This window comes from Pleurodeles waltl, chromosome 4_1, assembly GCF_031143425.1.
Source record: "Pleurodeles waltl isolate 20211129_DDA chromosome 4_1, aPleWal1.hap1.20221129, whole genome shotgun sequence".
Lineage (NCBI taxonomy): Eukaryota > Metazoa > Chordata > Amphibia > Caudata > Salamandridae > Pleurodeles > Pleurodeles waltl.
In genome coordinates this window covers 300,701,578-300,725,610 of record NC_090442.1, presented here as the reverse complement: position 1 = coordinate 300,725,610, position 24,033 = coordinate 300,701,578, and the positions used below count along the sequence as shown (strand labels likewise).

The following is a 24,033-nucleotide window of genomic DNA, read 5'->3' as shown; positions in this document are numbered from 1 at the left end:
AAATGAGACTATCCTGTTGCCTGGTCCCAGGGCTGGTAGGACCTGGACAAGCCAAAGCATCCTGAATTTGTCCTTCAGCAGGAACAAATTGGGAGGTGGAGGGGTCAAAGACCTAAAATAGGGCAAGGGTCTCCACCATTTTGTGGAAATAGTAGGAGTAACACTCACTTCTGATTTCAGAGGCCGGGACTCTACCTATGGATCCTTTCTCAAAAAACAGCCTGAACTTCCTGCTGCAAAATGAACAAACGTTCCTCCGTAAGTCGCTCCTGTTGGATATTATGGATTACTCGCTGCGGAGAAAATGAGCTATCATGCCTCCCACTTTGTGGTTGTGTGTTACCAAGGACAAACTAAAGTGTCTTGGGGGTGGCGCTGGCAGATTGCCGACCCTGAAAAGAACGAGGGGCCTGTTGCTAGGGTGGTGGGTCCTTAAGATGTCTGAAGGTGAAGTACCAGCGATGTCTCCAAAGGGGGTAAAATGTTAAGGATATTGCCTTGTGGGTGTGGAAAGACTGAGGAAGCACTCAGTAGCTCTGCTCTCTTTAAAGCGCTCAAGGAGAGTTGGCCAAACAGGCAAGACACCTGGACGCCACCTGAGAAGCCAGTGAATTCCATCCATGCGTGGTTCCAGAGGACCATGCTGGCGTCAACTGCTCTACCCAAGCAGTCCGTCATGTACAGGCTTGACCGGATGACATCATTTGCACCACCCTGTATCATCTCTGTCAAATTGGCATAAAATTCCCCAGGGACTCCTGGTAGACTCTCAGGAACTGAGTCCCATAAGGCGTGGGATTAACTTCCCATCCAATAGCTAGCAATGACCATCCTGAGGGCCAGGGGTAGAAAACATTGTCTCTCAAAATGCCTCAATTATTTTTGACTCTCTTTCCAGGGATGTAGTGGGAAAACAATTGGGATTAACCCTTCTGGAGGAGGCATGAACTACCAGACTCTCAGGAGTAGGGTGCTGTGTCAGAAAGGGAGGCTCACTTGGGTTGGGTCTCAGGCTACTTTCCTTCTGCGGGACAGGGGGACCAGGCCATTGGCCTCTTGAAGTTCCATGTAAAAACTGTCATTGTCATATTGTGGGGAGAATTCATCACCATCATGACCAAAAACTGGTTGGCTGTGGTCAGAGTTGGATCCAAAGAGTTGTTGTAGCACTGAAGGGAGACTTCTGAACAGAGAAGCTGCCTTAGTCGAATCAGAATGTATGCCAGGTGTACAGGGACTGAATTCACACTCAGCTTTGGATGGGAAGGATTTGTATATGATTCGGACAGAACTATGGGCTTGGCGTCCTTCTCTAACAGTGCTAGTGTTGATGTGGCAGGAACCTGCATGGATTATGGTGCAGGGTGTGGGGTTGGCTCCAGAGTCAGAGCTGAACTTGCAACGGTTTCAGGAGTTAAAGATAATGCTGGAGGCCCCGCCAATGGTAACTCGACCTGAGGCCTCTGTGGATCCATGGAGAATTGGGGTGGGGGGGGCAGTAGTGTGGCAAAGAGGCTAAGCATGGCTTCCTTATATGCCTCAATCTGTTGCTAATGTGTAATTGGTATCCTAACTTTTGAGACCTAGGCTTGACCCTGATAATGCAAGGTTCAGCACTTGCCTGTGACCTGGACAGGTGCATCAAGAGTGCCCACTTAATAGGCAGTGGACTACAAGTGGGTGCATCACAAAAGCAGCAGTGGTAGCAGTTAACAAGTGCTTTTAATTTATAAGATGACCAGACCGTTTTCCCAGTCAATGAGAGACCGGTCTACTGACCTTTCTCATGCAAATTTCCTCCATTAGTTGAAACCCCAGAATCTTGTTCTGATATCCTGTTTACATATCCAGTGCATCCCTGAGCACTGAGCCCTGTCGGGATCCATTTTGTATACTCATGGTTTAGCATGGTGCAAGACAGAGGATGAAGATAGCTTCCCCAGACAGCTGAAGTGTACTGCCTGCATTTCTGGAGCTAGACACACTGAAGTGAGAAAGACAGAGACAGGGATACCTATGAAATCTAAATACGCCTTTGTTAGGAAAAGGTTGATAATTAGTTCTTCCTGAGCACTGCCATTTGACAGATGGTAGAGGTGAAGGATGAGACTGCTATTTCTGTTGTTGAAGGTGAGGAATTAACTAGGTAGGGCAAGCCTTTTGTCAGTCTTTGATTACTGCCTCAGGAAGGCTGATCAAAGCCAGATGCAGAACCTTCAGACTTCATTGTGCTCCTGTTTTGAATACTCATGCTTGAAACTAGACCCACTACTACCTGCTGTGAGAACCATTACTTTGTACAAATACTGTTTTTGTAGAGCACCCTGAAAATGACATTTGAAAGAGAACCACCTCAAACTGATTCTGAAGCCTTTGACTGTCAATCCACATCCTGTGTAAAAAATGAGTGCAAAAGTAATATACAAACCACCACACTTGGTTCCAGTCCCAAGGAAGGAGGAATGCTCCCTACCTACTTAAAGAGCTGCTGTGTGATCAGGGCTGGTTTCTGTCTGACAACCAGACTCCCAGAGCTGATGTGATATTACCAGAAGTCTGCACTTACAGCAGGAGTAGGTGGGAATCAAGCTAAAAGGCTATCTGACTGCTGAAAGAGGAAACTGAATGGTACTGCAGAAGAGACTTTTAAGGAAGAGACGTCCAGCATGTTCTGGGCATGAGGTGCACCTAGAGAAAGCTTACAATCTCAGAGAGCGAGCTAGTAGCTGCCCATGCTTTGAAGAGATTCCCTGGTCTCTCTGTGTATTTGCAAGTGAGCAGTAACAGGACTGTACCAGAGCAAGTATTCCTGCACTGCCCGGCAGCCTGCTGAGGAATTGAGAGACTGGTGATGCCGCTGAGGACAGTGAAAGCCACATAACCACTAAAGTGGGAAGCCTGGAAACTGTGACTGCCTCAGAGGCACCACCCAGATTGACTGGGCCCGGAGGCCGTAACTGCTACATATAAGCATCGAACTGCAGCCAACAAGGCAGGCCCCCTGCGGCACACAGCACAGACCTGCCTCATCGAGTCTTCCCAGAGAACACCGCACTGAGTAAGGCTGCTGCTGCTTCAGTCCCCTTGAGAGAAGGATCAACCACCATAAGGGGAAGAGGCCCAACAACCCAAACTGTATCCAAATAACCAAGATTTTAAACAGGGGCTTAACCTGCAACCAGGGACAAGAAAATAACATGTGCAGATGAGTCTGACTCACCCATTTAAGACTATTTTTAACAAAGGGGGTGAAAAAAGACACTGAGCTGACATGCTTCTTTAGCCAGTATGTATGAATATGGTATTTCTAAAGTGAGACCCTAGCTAAAAGGTAGCGAAGCACATTACCTCATCAAAGACAAGCATACAGTCAACCTGTAATGAGAGAGTAAGCTAAATTGTGAACAGTTAAATCACTGGGATTTAGTGTTTTTAAAAGAAGCCAGTCTTCAACTCTTTTCTGAATCGGTGGTTCTGATGGCTATGGGGATATTGTTACAGATCCTAGGTGCATATATTTGAAAAGGACTGATGTCTTATTATTTTTTACATTTATTATTGTGAACTATGATTGTATACTGGTTACGGGTGTGGCGAGAACCACAAGAGAGCTTGTCTGCAAGATAGGCACGATTGCTGATCCTGATTGTTTTGTAAATGACACAGCTAGTTTTGAAGATGGTGCAGGCCATCAAGGGGAACCAGTGGAGTTCAAGCAGGATGGTGGTAATGAGATCATATTTTTTCATGGCGGGGGCCACTGTGGGGTCTAAGACGTCATGGAGCAAGGCTTTACCACCACTCAGCTGCAAGACTATGAGAGCTTGAACAGCAGTCCTGAAGTCGCTTTCTGGAAGCAACTGTTTCAATTTCTTGGGAAGAGAGAGAGCTGGTACCAGGCTGTCTTTTTTTCCAATGAGTTCCTTGAGAGTGTGGTTAGTGTACAAGGTCAACTCATGTTATTTGGCATTTAATGAAAATAGGTGTTCGAAGCTGTCAAGGTTCATGTAATTGAGCCAGGTTTGTACCATTTCTTGTTTGCTGTTCTTGGCAAATGACAGTATTCCTGTCTTGGTTGGGTTGAGATTCGGACAGACACTGGACATTCTTATCTTGATGTTGTGCAGGCAATTTTTGAGGTGTGGGGGCAGACAGCATTAGGGATTTTTTTATTTTTTATTTATTTATTTATTTTTTACCCATGAGGAGCGGCCTATTAGGCAATGGTTGCTCCCCTGGGGTGAAATTTAATTTTAGGCCATTTCTGCCCACCTTGGGGGTAGATTGGCCTATTTTTCTTAGACCAATTTGCCCCCAACGGGGGCAGAAACCACTAGACACCAGGGATTATTTTTTTTTGCACCAATTTCACGCAAAGGGAGCAACCCCTTAGGCAAGGGTCGCTCGCCTTGTGAGCAAATTTATTTTAGGCAGATCGGCCTATTTTAATTAGGCCGATCTGCCCCTAAAGGGAGCAGAGACCACTAGGCACCAGGGATTTTTTTTTTTTTCAAACAGATGGGGAGCGACCCCCTTAGGCAAGGGTCGCTCCCCTGGGGGGGCAAATTTATTTTAGGCCAATCTGCCCCCATGGGGGCAGATTGGCCTATCTCTATTGGGGGGAAGGAGAGAAACCACTTTGGCACCAGGGATAGGGGTGTGTGTGTGTGTTTTTTGTTTGGGAGGGCAGCCCCTTGGGCAAGGGTCGCTCCCCATGGGGGCACATTACTGTTAGCCATTTAAGCCCCCCTGGGGGGCAGATTGGCCTATTTTGTAAGGCCCATCTGCCCCCAAGGGGGGGGCGAAAGCCAAGCAGAGACCAGGGAAGATTTCTTTTCATCCCATATTCCCACCCCAAATAAATGGGGGCAAAGTTGTTCTGCACACTGGTGGGCAGATGGAGTAATTTCCCCCGATCCACTCCCCAGGGGAGGGGGGGGGGGGGCAGAAAGCCTACTAGATGCCGGGGAATTAAAAAGAAAAGTGCTGTGATGCCTCCACCCCAACTGAAAGGGGTAACAGTCCTTCAGCTATCCCCCCCACACACTAAAACATCTTATCCCATGGCAAGCAAGAGGACACTTGATTATTTTGGGTTTTGGCTTTACATTTGGGCCATGAGAGCTTGTCTAACTCTCAAAATCCTCCCACTTGGAATGGTGAGGGCTGCACTTTTTGGACTTTGGGACGCTGCCATGTAGCAAAATCTACGAGACCTAGACACATCTGAAAACTAAACATCTGGGTGAGTCCAGGGTGGTGTGCTTTACATGCACCTCACACCGATTTTCTAACCACAATGCCCTGCAAACCTCTAACTTTGCTTTAAATCACACATTTTCCCCATGGAACCTTCTGGAATCTGCAGGAATCCACAAAATTCCTACCACCCAGCATTATCGCATCTATACCGATATAAACTCTGCCCCACTTGTCAGCCTAAAAATGTTTTTTTTCAAGCTGCTCTTTTTGACCCACTTTGGTTCCCCCAAAAGTTTGACATGTTTTTGGCTCTTCCCTGTCACAGGCACCTGGCCCACCTACACAAGTTAGGTATCATTTTTATCGGGACACTGTGGGAAATGTTGCGTGGTAAATTTGTGCTGGTGCAGTGATCCCACACTGAAATGAGGGAAATGTGTTTTTTTTGCTAAATTTGAGGTCTGCTGAGGATTCGGGGTAAGATAACACTGGGGGATCCACGCAAGTCACACCTCTCTGGACTCCCTCGGGTATCTAGTTTTCAGAAATGTCTGGGTTTGGTAGGTTTCCCTAGATGGCTGCCGAGTCCAGGACCAAAAACGCCAATTCCACCCCCCCCCCCCTCGCAAAAACAGGTTGTTTTGTATTTGATCATTTTGATGTGTCCACGTAGTGTTTTGGGGCATCTCCTGTCGCGGGCACTAGTCCTACCCACACAAGTGAAGTACCATTTTTATTCGGAGATGTGGGGGAATCCTGGGTAGAAGGAAGTTTGTGGCCCCCCTCAGATTCCAGAACTTTGCAGCACCGAAATGTGAGGAAAATGTGTCTTTTTTTTGGGACAAATTTTGAGGTTTGCTAAGGATTCTGGGTAACAGAACCTGGTGAGAGCGCCACAATTTACCTCATCCTCAGTTTCCCTAGGTGTCTAGTTGTCAGAATGTCCAGGTTTGCTAGGTTTTCCTAGGTGCCGGATGAGCTAGAGGCCAAAATCCACAGCTAGGCACTTTCCAAAAAACACGTCAGTTGTCAATGTAAAAATATGATGTGTCCATGTTGCGTTTTGGGGCATTTCCTGTCGTAGGCACCTGGCCTACCCACACAAGTGAGGTACCATTTTTTTATCAGGAGACTTGGGGGAATGCTGGGTGGAAGGACATTTGTGGCTCCTCTCAGATTCCAGAACTTTCTGTCACTGAAATGTGAGGACAAAGTATTTGTTTGCCAATTTTGTATGAAGAGGTGAACAAATTGGTAGAAGTGGTAAACCCAGCGATCTTGGCTAGATGAGGCAGAGGATAGTTAGATAATGAAAACGATGCCATGTCCTTAAGATCAACCAAAAACTAAGGAAGCAGTTGACAAGCATCCATTTTTTCTTCTTCGCCCTTCTTATACCCTGTTCTGCACCCTGCAGTTCGAATAAAATCTTTCTAGGATGTTAAAGAAAGGCAGGGTCTTTGCATCATGTAGTGGGAGGAAAATATGAAAGATTTAATAAAGGCTGGCAATTCTTGAGTACATTTAATAATTGTGCAAAATTGGACTTTTGTTTTTGATCACTGTGCAAACAAATAGACTTTGTCTTCTGGCAATTAAAAAGAGGTAAAATAATAAACCAATCCACTTCATTAACTGCAAGAACATTGTCTCTGCCAGATGTGAGGCTATTTTTAAAAGAGAGTAGATGCCAGTTGTTTGTTTGTCTCCAACAACTCACAGATTTCTATCATATCTGGCTAAAATAGCTGGAGGATTTGCCACTCCATTGTAAAGGGAAAAGTTGTAGCCACATTTCTCTACAAATGTCAAAACTCCTACAGAATCCGACTCCTGGAAAGTTTATGTAGAAAGAGAGACTTGCATAATTAAAGCAACCACATCCCTTTTGTAGCCTAAGGTCTTGATGCAGACACAGGACATTGCAGGCTTTTCGATTCTAGAGCATATATTTGGTTCCAGAGCAAATTCTTCTTATACTCAAGCAACTGTTGTGAAAAAACATTGGTGTACGGAGAGAGTTAACCTACAGGTGCATATATAAGTTTATGAGTTTGTGAAACATTTGTGTGTCAACATAACTCTACAAGAAAACCTAGTTGCTTCTTATTTTTAGGAGATGAGAGGAAACTGCTCTAGCACATTTGAGAAAGGAAAATGACTTTGTTTTAGCTTCCACACACGATAAGGGGTCCGTTGGCTACGGTGAATTATAGGGTGATGATCTGTAATGAGGCAACCAATGAAAGAGTAGAATATGAATGTCTGCACCAGGAAGATCACAGCGACAACAATATGTAAGGGAGTTGTAAGGAAATGCCTCCTTGGCATGGTTACCCCCTGACTTTTTGCCTTTGCTGATGCTATGTTTTGAATTGAAAGTGTGCTGAGGCCTGCTAACCAGGCCCCAGCACCAGTGTTCTTTCCCTAACCTGTACTTTTGATTCCACAATTGGCACACCCTGGCATTCAGATAAGTCCCTTGTAAGTGGTACCCCTGGTACCAAGGGCCCTGATGCCAGGGAAGGTCTCTAAGGGCTGCAGCATATCTTATGCCACCCTGGGGACCCCTCACTCAGCACAGACACACTGCTTACCAGCTTGTGTGTGCTGGTGAGAACAAAACGAGTAAGTCGACATGGCACTCCCCTCAGGGTGCCATGCCAGCCTCTCATTGCCTATTCAGGTATAGATAAGTCACCCCTCTAGCAGGCCTTACAGCCCTAAGGCAGGGTGCACTATACCATAGGTGAGGGCACCAGTGCATGAGCACTGTGCCCCTACAGTGTCTAAGCAATACCTTAGACATTGTAAGTGCAGGGTAGCCATAAGAGTATATGGTCTGGGAGTCTGTTTTACACGAACTCCACAGCACCATAATGGCTACACTGAAAACTGGGAAGTTTGGTATCAAACTTCTCAGCACAATAAATGCACACTGATGGCAGTGTACATTTTATTGTAAAATACACCCCAGAGGGCACCTTAGAGGTGTCCCCTGAAACCTTAACCGACTATCTGTGTAGGCTGACTAGTTCCAGCAGCCTGCCACAACCGAGACATGTTGCTGGCCCCATGGGGAGAGTGCCTTTGTCACTCTGAGGCCAGTAACAAAGCCTGCACTGGGTGGAGATGCTAACACCTCCCCCAGGCAGGAGCTGTCACACCTGGCGGTGAGCCTCAAAGGCTCACCCCTTTGTGCCAGCACCGCAGGACACTCCAGCTAGTGGAGTTGCCCGCCCCCTCCGGCCCCGGCCCCCACTTTTGGCGGCAAGGCCGGAGAAAATAATGAGAATAACAAGGAGGAGTCACTGGCCAGTCAGGACAGCCCCTAAGGTGTCCTGAGCTGAAGTGACTCTAACTTTTAGAAATCCTCCATCTTGCAGATGGAGGATTCCCCAATAGGATTAGGGATGTGACCCCCTCCCCTTGGGAGGAGGCACAAAGAGGGTGTACCCACCCTCAGGGCTAGTAGCCATTGGCTACTAACCCCCCAGACCTAAACACGCCCTTAAATTTAGTATTTAAGGGCTCCCCTGAACCTAAGAATTTAGATTCCTGCAACTTACCGAAGAAGAAGACTGCTGAGCTGAAAACCCCTGCAGAAGAAGAACGAAGACACCAACTGCTTTGGCCCCAGTCCTACCGGCCTGTCTCCTGCCTTCTAAAGAACCCTGCTCCAGCGACGCTTTCTCCAGGACCAGCGACCTCTGAATCCTCAGAGGACTGCCCTACTTCCAAGAGACCAAGAAACTCCTGAGGACAGCGGCACTGCTCCAAAAGAACTGCAACTTTGTTTCAAGGAGCAGCTTTAAAGACCCCTGCAACTCCCCGCAAGAAGCGTGAGACTTGCAACACTGCACCCGGCGACCCCGACTCGACTGGTGGAGAAACAACGCTTCAGGGAGGACCCTCCGGCGACTCTACGACTGTGAGTAACCAAAGTTGTCCCCCCTGAGCCCCCACAGCGACGCCTGCAGAGGGAATCCCGAGGCTCCCCCTGACCGCGACTGCCTGAACTCCCTTTCCCGACGGCTGGAAAAGACTCTGCACCCGCAGCCCCCAGCACCTAAAGAAACGGAACTCCTGTGCAGGAGTGACCCCCAGGAGGTCCTCTCCCTTACCCAGGTGGTGGCTACCCCGAGGAGCCCCCCCCTTGCCTGCCTGCAATGCTGAAGAGATCCCTTGATCTCTCATTGAAAACCATTACAAACGCGACGCGTGTTTGCACACTGCACCCGGCCGCCCCCGCGCTGCTGAGGGTGTACTTTTTGTGCTGACTTGTGTCCCCCCCGGTGCCCTACAAAACCCCCCTGGTCTGCCCTCCGAAGACGCGGGTACTTACCTGCTGGCAGACCGGAACCGGGGCACCCCCTTCTCTCCATTGCAGCCTATGCGTTTTGGGCACCTCTTTGACCTCTGCACCTGACCGTCCCTGAGCTGCTGGTGTGGTAACTTTGGGGTTGCTCTGAACCCCCAACGGTGGGCTACCTTGGACCCAAACCTGAGACTTGTAAGTGATTTACTTACCTGACAGAACTAACAAAAACTTACCTCCCCCAGGAACTGTGAAAATTGCACTGTGTCCACTTTTAAAACAGCTTATTGTGTTTTATGTAAAAAGTATACATGCTAATGTAATGATTTAAAGTTCCTGAAGTACTTACCTGCAATACCTTTCAAATGAGATATTACATGTAGAATTTGAACCTGTGGTTCTTAAAATAAACTAAGAAAATATATTTTTCTATAACAAAACCTATTGGCCTGGATTTGTCTCTGAGTGTGTGTTCCTCATTTATTGCCTGTGTGTATGTACAACAAATGCTTAACACTACTCCTTGGATAAGCCTACTGCTCGACCACACTACCACAAAATAGAGCATTAGTATTATCTCTTTTTGCCACTATCTTACCTCTAAGGGGAACCCTTGGACTCTGTGCATACTATTCCTTACTTTGAAATAGTGCATACAGAGCCAACTTCCTACAGGAGTGGTTTATTTTTCTCAGAAAACAAGAGCATTGGGGAAAATCGCATCACTGACAGGAGGAGATAAGGAAGAAAGATAGGAGAGTTAGTAAGAATGACGTGAACTTTTTTTTTTTATCTAGGTTCATTGTGAAAAAAGACCCACAATTGCTAGGTGGCCTAAGAAGTAAGAAGAGCTGTATATTTCAGTTATTTGACGGATTCACACTCTGAAGACATAGTTCATTGCTGACAGATCTCATGCGGGCCAAGTAAGGAAAGATCTCATGTGAGTAAATAAATTATAGAATAGTTATAAAATGTGACAATTGTGGAGGGAAGGAAGCACAACTGTTGTGAAACCTGCACTCTAGGTGGGACAATAATTTATGATTTCACTGAAACAAAAGTGACCACGCTTTAATATGCATTTATTTATATTTTAGCCTTGGAGGTCATAATTGAAACCAGTTGTTTCTAAGTACATCATTTGCCTAATTTACTTTCGTTTAGAGATTTGCTGATAGATATAAATATATATATTTATAATGAAATAAAAATGAAGCATAACTCACCGGAGACTTCACCATCATGAGCCTTGAGTGTAAAAAGTGGCTTATCTGAACGGGCATCGAGGCAGTACACAAAACCATCCTCTGTGCTTGCCTGAACAAAAATGGATTATAAAACAAAGCAAGTTTAAAAACTCCATTAGTAATACTAATTATAACCCATGTGTAATTTCTGCTAAATGTATTAGTTTTCCCTGAGCCATATGTAAGGTACATTTGTAATAAAATAAAGGCAGAGAGTGGAGAAGCACTCAAACCTATAAGACTGTCAAATACGATACCTAGTTCAAATGCATGAGTCAAGTGACTCATTAGACCCATACCCTCTGAGCCAAGTCAGGCATCTCTGACAATCAGCAACATACATTCCAGAATGGTCCTTTATTCAATGATGTCCGCCTGGGTTTCAAGACCTAATGTGACATTCACGGACGACTTCTTTGAACCCTGAAGAGACTACCTCCCAAAATCGTACCCTCAATTGTAATCATGTTCTTAGTCAGGCGGAGGCTTATTCTGACATATTTGCCACAGAAACTGAGTGAATCTGTGTTAGTGGTGTGGTGAACAAGAGGCACGATCTGTTGGGCCTTTATGCAACAGAATAGGTTCAGCAGCTCATACCATAGTGAAGTAAGAGAGTAGCGGGAGGCTAACCTTATGCAGGAGAAAGGTATACTAGCTCTGAGGAGTAAGGGGTGGAAACACTAAGGAAGATGTAATACTTAAAAGCTTGGAATAAACAGAGTGCCTGCGTAACAGGTAATAGGAAGCAGCGGGAGAAAAATGAACAATCAATTCAATATACTCCTTGTGGAAGAAAGCTGGGTGCAGGAGCGTTGGGCCTACAGGAAGCAGAAAACAGTACTTTACAAGATACGAGACTGTTAGGCGACACTGTCCATCAGGTAAAGGGGGGGGGGGGGGGGAGTAAGGAAGGTATAGCTTTCATTTTTAGGGACATTATTGACGTCTCTGTATGCAAAATAGCAGGTACCAGTGTGTGCGCACACGTACACACAAATGCACACATATACACAAAGTTAACTGAGTTAATGGTGGTAAAATATATCTGCTCAAGTCTTCTGTTTGAGTACAGAGCTCTAGGAAACGATGGATGGAATATTCCTCTCTCACTGCCTCACTAGATCTTACAATCCAAATAATTGTGATATGAATCTTTAAATTGTGGTAAGATAATCTAAAATCTTAGTTAACTATAGAATTTCATGAGAACATAAATACTGTAGGTATTTCTCAAACTTTAACAAAATGTAATAATTATGTTAAGAGTTTTTTCTCTGATTTGGCCAATCAGGCTGGAATACTGTTTAAAGTCTTGTAAGCACAGAGCAGGACAAGCAAGGTCTATACTCAATTACAATTTTTAAAACAAGCACACAGAGAGTCCCAGTGCTAGTTTGGACTGCCACAAATCATAATATAGCATTTATAGTTTTTTTCCTGATAATTCAAAACACTACGGCAGCTAGAGTGATTGATTCCAAAATTTGCTCGTGGCCTGGACCTACTCAAGCAACTACAATGATGGCCTACTGAAGCAATTAATAACTTTTAAAAGTAAGTGTATGGTACATCAGTTAGTTTATGGGGCCGCTTCAAACTTTCTATGCGCAAGTGAGTAAGATGGTGTAAACTAACTTAGTGCTTGTAGGAAGTTGGCTCTGTACATACTATCTCAAAGTAAGAGATAATGTACACAGAGTCCAAGGGTTCCCCTTAGAGGTTGATAGTGGCAAAATTAGATAATTCTAATGCTCTATTTTGTGGTAGTGTGGTCGAGCAGTAGGTTTATCAGAGGGTAGTGTTAAGCATTTGTTGTACACACACAGGCAATAAATGAGTAACACACACTCAAAGACTTAACTCCAGGCCAATAGTTTTTATATAGAAAAATACCTTTTCTTAATTTATTTTTAGAACCACAAGTTCAAGATTTGGAGTAAATACATAAAATGCAAGGTACTCCACACAGGTAAGTTAGGAACTTTGAGTTAGAGCAATAACATATACAGTTTTTGTTAAAATGGTAATACGCTATTTTAAAAGTAGACACTGCAAACCAACAGTTCCTGGGGGAGGTAAGTATTGGTTAGATTGGTTGGTCGAGGTGTCGGGTCCCTTGTTACAGGCAGTCGTGGTCAGAGGGAGCCTCTGGATTCTCTCTGCAGGCGTCGCTGTGGGGTCGGAGGGGGCGTCGTCTCCGGCTACTCACAGGGTCGCAGTCGCCAGGGAGTCCTCCCTGTGGTGTTGGTTATCTGGATCTCGAGCCGGGGGCGTCAGGTGCAGTGTGTGAAGTCTCACGCTTCCGGGCGGAAAGAGTGAGGTCTTTAAAGTTGTAGAAAAGTTGCAAGTTTGTTGCAGGTTGTTGAGCAGAGCCGCTGCTCACTGGAGTTTCTTGTTCCTGGGGGTCAGGGCAGTCCTCTGAGGCTTCAGAGGTCGCTGCTCCCTGTTGGATACGTCGCTGGTTCCAGGTTTTCAAGTCAGGAGACAGGCCGGCAGGGCTGGGGCCAAAGCAGTTGTCATCGCCTCTGCAGGCTTGTAGGTCAGCAGTCCTTCTTTAGTTCAGGTTGCAGGAATCTGATTGCCTGGGTTCTGGGGTGCCCCTAAATACTGAATTTAGGGGTGTGTTTAGGTCTGGGAGGGCTGTAGCCAATGGCTACGGTCCTGGAGGGGGGGATACACCCTCTTTGTGCCTCCTCCCCCGAGGGGAGTGGAGCACATCCCTAATCCTATTGGGGGAATCCTCCAAAACTAAGATGGAGGTTTTCTAAAGCACCTTAGGGGCTGTCCTGACTGGTGGGTGACTCCTCCTTGTTTTCCTAATTATCTCCATCAGCCTTGCTGCCAAAAGTGGGGGCAGTGGCCGGAGGGGCGGGCATCTCCACTAGCTGGGATGCCCTGTGGCGCTGTAACAAAGGGGGTGGGCCTTTGAGGCTCACCGCCAGGTGTTACAGTTCCTGCAGGGGGAGGTGAGAAGCACCTCCACCCAGTAGAGGCTTTGTTCCTGACCACAGAGTGACAAAGGCACTCTCCCCATGTGGCCAGCAACTCGTCTGGTTGTGGCATTCTGGCAGAAACTGGTCAGCCTAACACTAGAAGTTGGACTGGTATTCAGGGGGCATCTCTAAGATGCCCTCTGGATGCGTTTTACAATAAATTTCACACTGGCATCAGTGTGCATTTAGTGTGCTGAGAAGTTTGATACCAAACTTCCCAGATTTCAGTGTAGCCATTATGGAACTGTGGAGTTCGTGTTTGACAAACTCCCAGACCATATACTCCTATGGCTACCCTGCACTTACAATGTCTAAGGTTTTGCTTAGACGCTGTAGGGGCATATTGCTCATGCACATATGCCCTCACCTGTGGTATAGTGCACCCTGCCTTAGGGCTGTAAGGCCTGCTAGAGGGGTGACTTACCTATGCCATAGGCAGTGTGAGGTTGGTATGGCACTCTGAGGGGAGTGCCATGTCGACTTAGTCATTTTCTCCCCACTAGCACACACCAGCTGTGAGGCAGTGTGCATGTGCTAAGTGAGGGGTCCCCAGGGTGGCATAAGACATGCTGCAGCCCTTAGAGACCTTCCCTGGCATCAGGGCCCTTGGTACCAGGGGTACCAGTTACAAGGGACTTATCTGAGTGCCAGGGCTGTGCCAATTGTGGAAGCAAAGGTACAGTTTAGGGACAGAACACTGGCGCTGGGGCCTGGCTAGCAGGGTCCCAGCACACTTTCAAACAAAACTTAGCATCAGCAAAGGCAAAAAGTCAGGGGGGTAACCATGCCAAGGAGGCATTTCCTTACAGTGCTCCTTCAGGCTCTCCACTTTTTTTTGCACAAAGTAAAGAGCATTGTTATTTTGTGCCAGTTACTACACCAAAACAGTGGAATGCCCTGTTACACTGCAGATAATCTCAGCCTTGCATCGGCTTAGGAAACAAATGGAAACTTGACAATATTTTCAGTACATTTACATAGTTTTCATATATTTTGAATAACAGATGAGGGTTCTTAAATTATCAGAACCAAGAAACCCAAATGGGGTATGCATAGGAGTATGTATGCTCATTAATAATAAATCAAGCTTACAAGCATACCATGTCTGACAAGCATTTTAATGACTTAGTGGACTAATCCAATAACTACAAAAATCTGCGCTTGACCTCATTCTCACAGATCAAATGTATGGGGATCCAATCAGCCTTTTACGGTTTGAGTAACAATAAATATCGGCCATCCATCAACAGCAACACAAGAGCCTTTGAGGTGAAGGTTCACACTACAAATCAGCCTCCTGATTTTTTTTATGCAGAGGACCAACCAGCTCCTCTGCAGTTATGGTTCAGACGTTTGGGTAACTAAAAAATATTTTGTATTACTATTAATCTTTTGAGCTATTAGAGAATATCTAAACCAAATTCATCAGCCATGCTCTTTGTATCAAAGTGTGTGCAGACTCGTCAAAGATTAAAAAGGGCTCTATATTTTACATGTGTTTTAAAAATTCCAGCTATTCTTTGTTCCCAGACAGAGCAAAAACTGGAAAAATGTAAACCAAAATTGGCATATAGACAGAGCCTGAATCTAATACATGTTTTTGTGATGTACTCTAAATGTTTTCAGTACTTTTAGAATTACTAACTACTTTAAAAAAAAAAAAACGCTGATTTAGAAAAGCTATGTATAAATCTATTATATTATTAAGCGGAAGAATCAGATGGCGAACTTTGATTTGGAAAATACAGTTGAATTTCATTGGCGCACATTTTTTTAGGTTTACAAACTCGAAAAGCCAGTTCACATAAACCTAGCCTCAACTTGAATGATAAGAAGGAAAGATACCTTTCTCACCATCCACCCTTACACAGTTTGACTTCCTTACGTAGTTTAGTAATAATAGGCCACAGTTCACCAACACTGCACAAAAAATATATTTTTATAGAGCCTATGCCAAGTTAAACATTGGAGAGCAAAGGCGCAAGATGGAAAAGAGTGCGCCCCAAAAGGGAGGAAAATGTCCTTATAGCCCCAAAAAAGAAATACAAAATGGATTAAAATCGCTTTAGCATGGCCCTTGATTCGCAAAGCAGGGTTTATGATGTTTATGGAGTAAAATATTTTGCAAACTACGGTCTCATTGAGGGAGTCACAAACCAAAACCTGAAAGTCATCACATAAGGTTCAGGAACCACAATTGCCTGTTTTAAAACACTCCCACTGTTAAAGCAATCATCACATGTAATTCACAAACCTCAAGTCCAATCTGTAAGCTTAAATTGTAAAACCGAAAAATATGATCATAATATCAGACAATTTCAGTGAAAAGGCTTATGTTAGTAACTTTATTGCCCCCAGGTCTAAACCGCCCTTGTACCAGATTTAAATATTTGCCCTAAGCTTGGGCAAAAATTGCACAGGTGCTTCCTTCAATATTTGTTGCACAAAGCAATGGCTTATATATTTTTTGAAACTTATTTTATTGATTTTTGATAATAAAAAAGCACTATAAGAACAACAAGCATTGCATAATGACATTTCAATAGGAGAACGATTTCTAGTCTGAATACAAAGCAGTACACTCAGGAGTGACAGTACATACATCTGAGTCAAGGTGTCAACCGAGCACGAACTCCAGTGGTCCAGGGCGCCTTGAGGCCAAGTCAGGTATCCGATAGGCATCACACAGTTACACAGTGGGCTGTCATGTTCTCACTCTCATTAGCAATGGCTTATCTTATATACGTCATAAAGGCACGCTGAGTACCCCCTTTTTTTTTTATACATATGTACATCATGGATCACAGAAGGACTCAGGGATGTTATGGTTAAGACAAGAAAACAAAAAAACAAAAGACCATAAATTGGTGAGGAAAGTTTATCAACACCACTACATTCTTAACAAACGGTGGCCAAAAGTAAAAACAATCATGTATTTGTGGTGCCCATGGGAGAAGGGGCAGGTGATAACCATAAAACGTCAATTCTAGGTTTTTCGGGTCTTTTTGTCCCAATTATTAAATCCAAATATTCCCTGAATACGATTTTTTTTCTTCTTCTTAAGCTCTAATTTAAGATACATCGGGACAGTGCCTAATGTCTTTTTCCCCAAACAAAATTTAAAACCAATTTTCCAAAAAGGCTGAAGTTTGTACTTCGTTCATGTATCTTTTTTTAGCAAATCTTTTTGGTGTAATTTGATGCTCATTATTGACCTGTTGTGCAGCAGCATGTGCTACGAGCGGCCAGTGTTAAAATAATACTCAACCTAAGTTACAAAGCATTTTTTTGTATTGTAATGTATTGTATTGTAATAGTATTTATATAGCGCTTACTACCCCTGATGACATCGTTGACCATTGTTCCCTAATGTTAGATATGTCTTCACACTTGTACATCAGGTAGATAGTCGAAGCCTGGTGTGCTTTGGTCAAAGTTCTAGACAAAAAGTAAATATTAATTGGTCATGGAAGGTGCAACATAAAGAAACATTCAATTTATTTGTAAAAACTACTTCGCAGCCGGGTTAATTTGTAATTTTCTCATGCTATTCATAATTCTACCCTCTAGTGTTGGGCTGCGAATACTACACGTTTTTAGAATTTGTGTCAGGCTTAACAGAGGTGATTCTGGATTGGATTGACCCTCCCCCCCCCCCCACCTTTGAAAGTCATGCTGCAACTCGATAGTTTTCAATTTAGATGTATGTTTCCTTCATTGCACAACTTAGCAATACCATACATTTATGCACAATATGACTGTATAATCCAGTACGTAATTTGTAAATAAAAAGGGGCCAGTGCCCAAAGCTCTCCTCTGAAAAACGCAGCTGCTGCAATTAAATGTCAGAGCATGGAACTGTGAGGTAGCATAATCCTGAAACAATCTCGGCCCTCTTTAATCCATTTACAGCCACTCTCTGCCCCTTCAGCTCACTCTTGCAGCTTTTTACCTTTTGACACTTTTTTGTTTTTCTCCTCCTCCGTCTTTCCCATATGTGTTGTTTGCTCACAGTAAATGCTTGAGTAAGAAAAATAAGTGCTGGTGCCCCACACCAGAAACCACTGGCTCAAATTAAGCACTGGTATAACCCCTTGTCAGTTTTTGATGAAATGCTGGCCTGTGGCTCAAGTTTGAACCTCACCTTGATGATCTTCTTAGGCTCAGAAGACATTTTGCATCTGACTCTGGCATATGTCTTGCTCAAGGCAGAGAGATCAATTTATGGGCCAAGGGCACATATGTATCTGTGCACCTCAAGGACAATGTTATACACATTCGAGCTCTAGACTTATCTCAAATCTGTACAATACAGCTACAATGGAGTTCTGGGTATGTCTCAATGTATTCCACCACAGGAATAGCATTCTGGCTTTGGAAGCCAATTTCTGTCGAAATTACTAACTTTTTCAAGACCAGTGGATTGCACTGGTTTTTCAACATCTCATGCACTGATAAGTCAAGCTTGATTGTTTACAAAGGTTCTCAAGCAATCGCCGTAGAAGGCTCCGACCCAGTAGATGAGATTTCATAGTAAGTCATTTGTTTGTATTACTTTTACATCAACCTTGCAAGATAGATATTCACTGTTGCAATAATTTGTGGGCAAGCAGTACATCGATTGCAGATTCATCTTTCCCGGCCCATACAGAAGACAAACCTTTAAGATGGCAAATGTCTTACTGATGAACAAACGTTTACCTAAAGTCACTCTCATGACATGACAGTTGCTGTTGAAGTCTGAAAAGCACTGTGACCAAGAATGGCCGTCCATGTTCACTTTACTATAGTCCCATCTGGGTTTGATCCATCATTCAATGCCCTACAATATGGTTTTCAGATGGAAAAAAAAAACTATTGGCGATATGGATTCGCACCCAGGTCTCACAGTTGAAAAAAATGATCTGCAGTGGATTCTCTCAAGACACATGCAGGTTTTCTGGTAAGGCATAATGGACTTATAAGTGTAAAGGCCAAAATAAACTGAGTAAAACAATGTTATTTTCCCAACCCAACATTACACCAAGAGTCTGTAGTGACTGCAAACCTACCACAGGCATTTTGTAAAACCAAGATTCAGTCACTATCAAAAGGGATAACGTTTTGTTTTTTAGTAACAGTACAATATCTCAGCGGCTAAAATCTGCTAGACAGGAAGACAATTATAAGACCAAACTCGACACTTCCTCAAACAGGACAAAACCTAGGACCAACACACAACCAAAAGGATCCTGGGTCCCAGTAGGGCCACAACTGGATTTCTCTGGTTGCAATGCTAATGTGGTGAGTTTAAGTCTAGACTTTTTGCCTAATCTAGGATAAGACACAAACATTATAATAGCTTCCTCAAAGATAAAAAAAAAGATCATTTTAAATGGAACAGTGTCCCGTTTTAAGGATATCAAATAACAACAAGCATGATAATCTGAACCCAGAGCCCACTTGACAGACAGAAGAATATCTAAAGCAAGTGGGGGAGGGGACCAATCCATCTCAAAGTCATTCATGGCACCTCTCCACAATGGCAAATTCAGATTGCCCAAAGACCCAGTGTAACTCCCTATCTTCGGTATTCTGAAGGTCTCTCCTAGACCCCAGATAAAAAAAAATCTAGATACTCACAGTAAAATGCATACTTGAACAGACTAACTCATATTTTAGGTGGAGATCACTTTAAGAAAGATCCATCAATTCTCTGATGTCTGGTATACAACGTTTTCTCGATTCAATGCCCTAGGCTACATTTATATCCACACGGTATTTTTCCTAAATAATCTTGCTGTACATCCCCAAGTACCTACTCTGCTCACAGCCTTTAAACTCCAAATTACATCTTGGTTTAAGCCATTTGACCTTTTAGCACATCTGCCCAGAAACAAGAAGTATTTTAGCAGACATCCTAAGCCTTAGTAACTGCATTAAAAGATGTATCTCAAATTCCTAGCTCGTCTCACTCTTCTTGTACTGGCGGTTTTGAAATTGAAACCACTGGTACCATGAAAATTCTGGCACTGTGCACCTTGAACATACTAGCCAGTTGTCACTTTTCTTAATGGCATTCAGTTATTTTAATGGGTTGTAATTGATGATTCACAATAATCCAAAGCCAAAAAACCCGCAATACTGGCCTTTTGCTACAAATGTCACAATGGACTAGTGGAAAAAAACACAATTTTTCAATTACATCGGGTTAATATTGGGCCACAATATGCTGATTTAAGGAGAATGGAAAAAGGCAGAAGACATCTGTCGGATGGAAAAATCCCCTGCAAGTTCGTCGAATATGCCTGTCTCACGGATTGCAGGTTTGTTAGACCAGAAAGGGGAACACAAAGAATTCCCTAGTAGAGGTAAAGGGCTACTACCCTTACCCAGAGTTAACTATCACAAACAGTGGGGTGGCATCACATAGTTTTTTTGAGATAATGATCAGTAAAGTGAACTGGCATGTTCAACTGTGTCACTGGAGTGAGGTTTACTGGTCCACTTATGCTAGGTTCCGCTGCTGTGTACCGAACTTCCATTGAGGTTATTATGTTGTGCTGTGCAGCACACGTGTGATTACATGTGAATACTGTAATGTGTGTGTGTCTGTGTGTGGTACGGTACATGGAGGCCTGTGGGTTCCGTATTTGAAACCCATGGCTGAAGAGGCATGCAGAGATGGAAGAGCCATCCCAGACAGATTTGTCGATTTCCTGCATTCCTGAGACTGGGTAAGACACCCACTGAAGCAAAGGAAAGCCAGGCTCTCTTGTGCTCTTTAAAGGGGTTCTGTGATTCTGAAAAAGTCACTGGACGCATTTCAGGAGCTGATAAGGGATTCATAAAGAACTGAACTGAGGGTCTTTGTTACAATTTGATAGGCATATATCAGTGAGGCTGATATCAACGTGTGATCCTATAGTCACTCCTATGACATCTTTTGGCTATTAAGTTTGGAGTAATTCCTGCTGTGACAGACTGCTTCTTGGACAAAGGACAGGACAGAGGAGTGGCCTCTTCAATGCAGGCAACCCCATCACAAATTTCAATGACTCAGTCATTTAATCAAATCTGTGTCTGAAATGGATTATCAAAAGGGGAGCTTGCGACTCTGAAAATTGCCAAACTGGAGCTGTAGATCAGCGTGGAGAAGCTCAGCACAACATCTCCCTGGGGTCTAGGGTCTGCTACCACTCCTACTGGGTGAGAGGACATGTGACAACATGACCAGTACTAACTGGACCTAGGCTGGGCAATGCTGGTTGCCTCTGCTGGAGTAAGTCTTGACCCTATGTACTGTCCCCGAGGTCCTAGGAGCCTTGGAAGTGACCAAGAGGAGTTACTCAAAAAACCCTAAATATCTGAGACTAAGGAAATGTTTGGACTTTCAAGACCTCTCGAGCATCAGCTGGACCTTACAGAAAAAGTTTCAGATTTCAATGTAACTTCACTGGATACAGCTTAAGGATTACTGCTCTAGAGGTTGATGAGCTTCATAAAAAAGACTAAGTCATAAGGTGAAATCTTTGACTGGGACAAACCTGCTTGGTATATCAGACCAGCGCTCCATCCCGGCTGTCCTGAAAAAGCACCCAAGGTCCGGTCTACCGCTTTTTTTTTACTTTATCTTTTTATTAGAAGTTTTGGTGAGATAAAGGACAAATAGTGCACCATAGCTCATAGACATCTTATTAAATGCAAGATTTGAAACATTAAGCATACATCATTATAGATGAGCTCTTGGTATAAAACCCTACAAGGAGGTATCCAGATGATATTTGAGTGGTGCAAGTACAATACAACATGTAGTGACACGAAACAAAGAATGAAAACATGAACAAACCAATGTCTGACAGCACAAGGTTGTAATACTGTAGGATGTGAAGCCTTCAAGACTGCAAATAGTAACTGGTGGACAGAGAGAGGGCCGGGCAAGGCAATGTAGAGCAGTAGGGTGGGGACAGATAGAGCTAAAGATAGAGGTGGAGGGTGCCACAGCAGGAGAGGAGCTTGATTAATCAAACAGTTGTAGAGCACTCTCAGTCATGGGGAATTCTATATGGATGAAACTCTGGAGCAGCGGGCGCCACAACGCTTGGAATTTGGATACGGTTTGGTGGAGGCGATGGGACAGTTTTTCCATAGCCATGGTTTGCCAGAGGCGGGTGAATCATTGTGTCACAGAGGAAGGCGAATGACTGCTTTTTCCAGTGTAGGGCCACTAACTGGCGAGCTGTATGAAGCATATAACTAATCAGTTTCAGTCCGTATGTGACATTGCCTGTATATGAGGCGGTCGACTGCCTAATTTGGCCATGACATATGTGAAAGGTAGCGGGAAAACTTCCTTTGTATGTCCCGGAATCTCCTCCCAAAATAAGGTGATTACGCTTTAAGACCACCAAATATGGGAGGAGTTTCCGAGTGCTAGGCCACACCTCCAGCATTGTGGAGATAGAGGGGTAGATATTTGCAAGATGTGCTGTGGTGTAATGCCAGTGGTACATAAGCTTACAGGCTGTTTCCCATAGGGAAAAACTGCAATACGTTTTGTGAATGTTGCACCATAGAGGTTCCCAATGCAAGTAGCCTGATACACATGGGGGCAAGGTGGTGTAGCGTGCTGTAGTGTATGGTATGTGTTGTAGATAAGCCCCTTAGACCCAGTAAATGGCCTCAACTATCTTTTCAAAGGGTATGTGAAGCCGGGTGGTGTTCAGGTATACCTGTGGATACAAAGCCCAGTGCCGTAGTATAGATGGGCAGAGTCAGGGAGGTAGTGGTCCATTTTGCACCACTCAAAGGATTTAATCGTGGGTACCACAAATTAGTCCTGCTATGTTCTACATTCACCATCCCTATAGGTGGCAAAGGAATGAGGCAAGTGTGCTGGGGGAAATTTTGGGTTGCTCTATGGAGGTGTTAGGGGAGGGAAAGGTTGTAAGGCCTCGTCTGAATGCCAACCAATCCCAAATGTCATGTAACATTTTGGTGGGAGTAGCATGATAGTAACTGCATGGTCGTGCATGTTTTGGCCGCCAAGCCAGATCCCACAGAGGCCGGCACCCTAATGTGCTGTCCATATGGAACCAATGCTTGTCACTGACTCCACCACCCATTCTGAGATGTAGCAAAGGTGCAAGGCCCATGAGTACCTAAAAATGTGGGGGCAGGCCAGTACCTCTTTATCACATGATAGCATCAACAAAGATTTGAATATCCGGGGACGCTTCCCATTCCAAATGAAAGATTGGACATCGGGTTGAAGCTGTTGGATATCGCTCTGTGGGATGGGGATTGGCAGTGTTTGGAATAAATAAAGCATTTGAGGCAGTATGTTAATTTTAACCACACTGATGCGTCCTCGCCGGGATATGTGGTGAGATTTCCACTGACAGAATTCTGCAAGGATGGCGCAATGAAGTTGGGGTCAATTTGCACGCAACCAAGTGAAGAGGGTAGGAGTTATATTGAGGCCTAGGTATCTGATCTTATCCGACACCCACTGTAACAGTGCCAGGCTCCCTAAGGCTTTCAGATCCTGGGCAGGTAGAGTCAGGTTTAGTGCATGGGATTTGGCCATATTGATCTTGAAAAAAGAACAAGTGATGGACGGAATGCAGAACAATGTCAAACATTCACCCCCAGTACAGAGATCTGGGCCTAAATCCATCGTTTTTTTTGCTACCCATGCCGTTCCAGTTTGGACCTAGCCATATGCAAAACAGTCTTGACCCTGTTCCCCATGGGAACAGTCCAGCCCGAGATGCCAAGCCAGGTCGTTCCTGGACTGGAAACAAGCATCCTAGGACCGGTTTCAGGGTATCACCCTTCATCAGCCAGGCTAGCTTGATTCCAGTGGCATGGGGAGCACGGGACCCACGTCTGGTGTAGGAAGTTGGCTCTGTATGTACTATTTCAAAGTAAGAAATAGCATGCACAGAGTCCAAGAGTTCCCCTTAGAGGTAAGATAGTGGCAAAAAGAGAATTCTAATGCGCTATTTTGTGGTAGTGTGGTCGAGCAGTAGGCTTATCAGAGTGTAGTGTTAAGCATTTGTTGTACACACACAGGCAATAAATGAGGAACACACAATCAAAGACAATTCCAGGCCAATAGGTTTTTATATAGAAAAATATATTTTCTTAGTTTATTTTAAGAACCACAGGTTCAAGATTTACAATCAATACTTTAAATGAAAGGTACTTCACTCAGGTATCATAGGAACTTTGAATCAGCAAAATAGTATGTACAGTTTTGGCAAAAATGGCAATAAGCTCTTTT

General features: G+C 44.3%; 1 protein-coding gene across 1 annotated transcript in view; it reads right to left on the bottom strand.

Annotated features, from left to right (window-relative positions):
• PWP1 (PWP1 homolog, endonuclein) overlaps positions 1 to 24,033 on the bottom strand; it is a 320,357-nt gene that overhangs the window by 48,443 nt on the left and 247,881 nt on the right. The window contains exon 12 of the mRNA XM_069228384.1: positions 10,750 to 10,840. Within this exon, the coding sequence (XP_069084485.1) occupies positions 10,750 to 10,840 (91 nt within the window). The remainder of the gene's footprint in view (positions 1 to 10,749; positions 10,841 to 24,033) is intronic.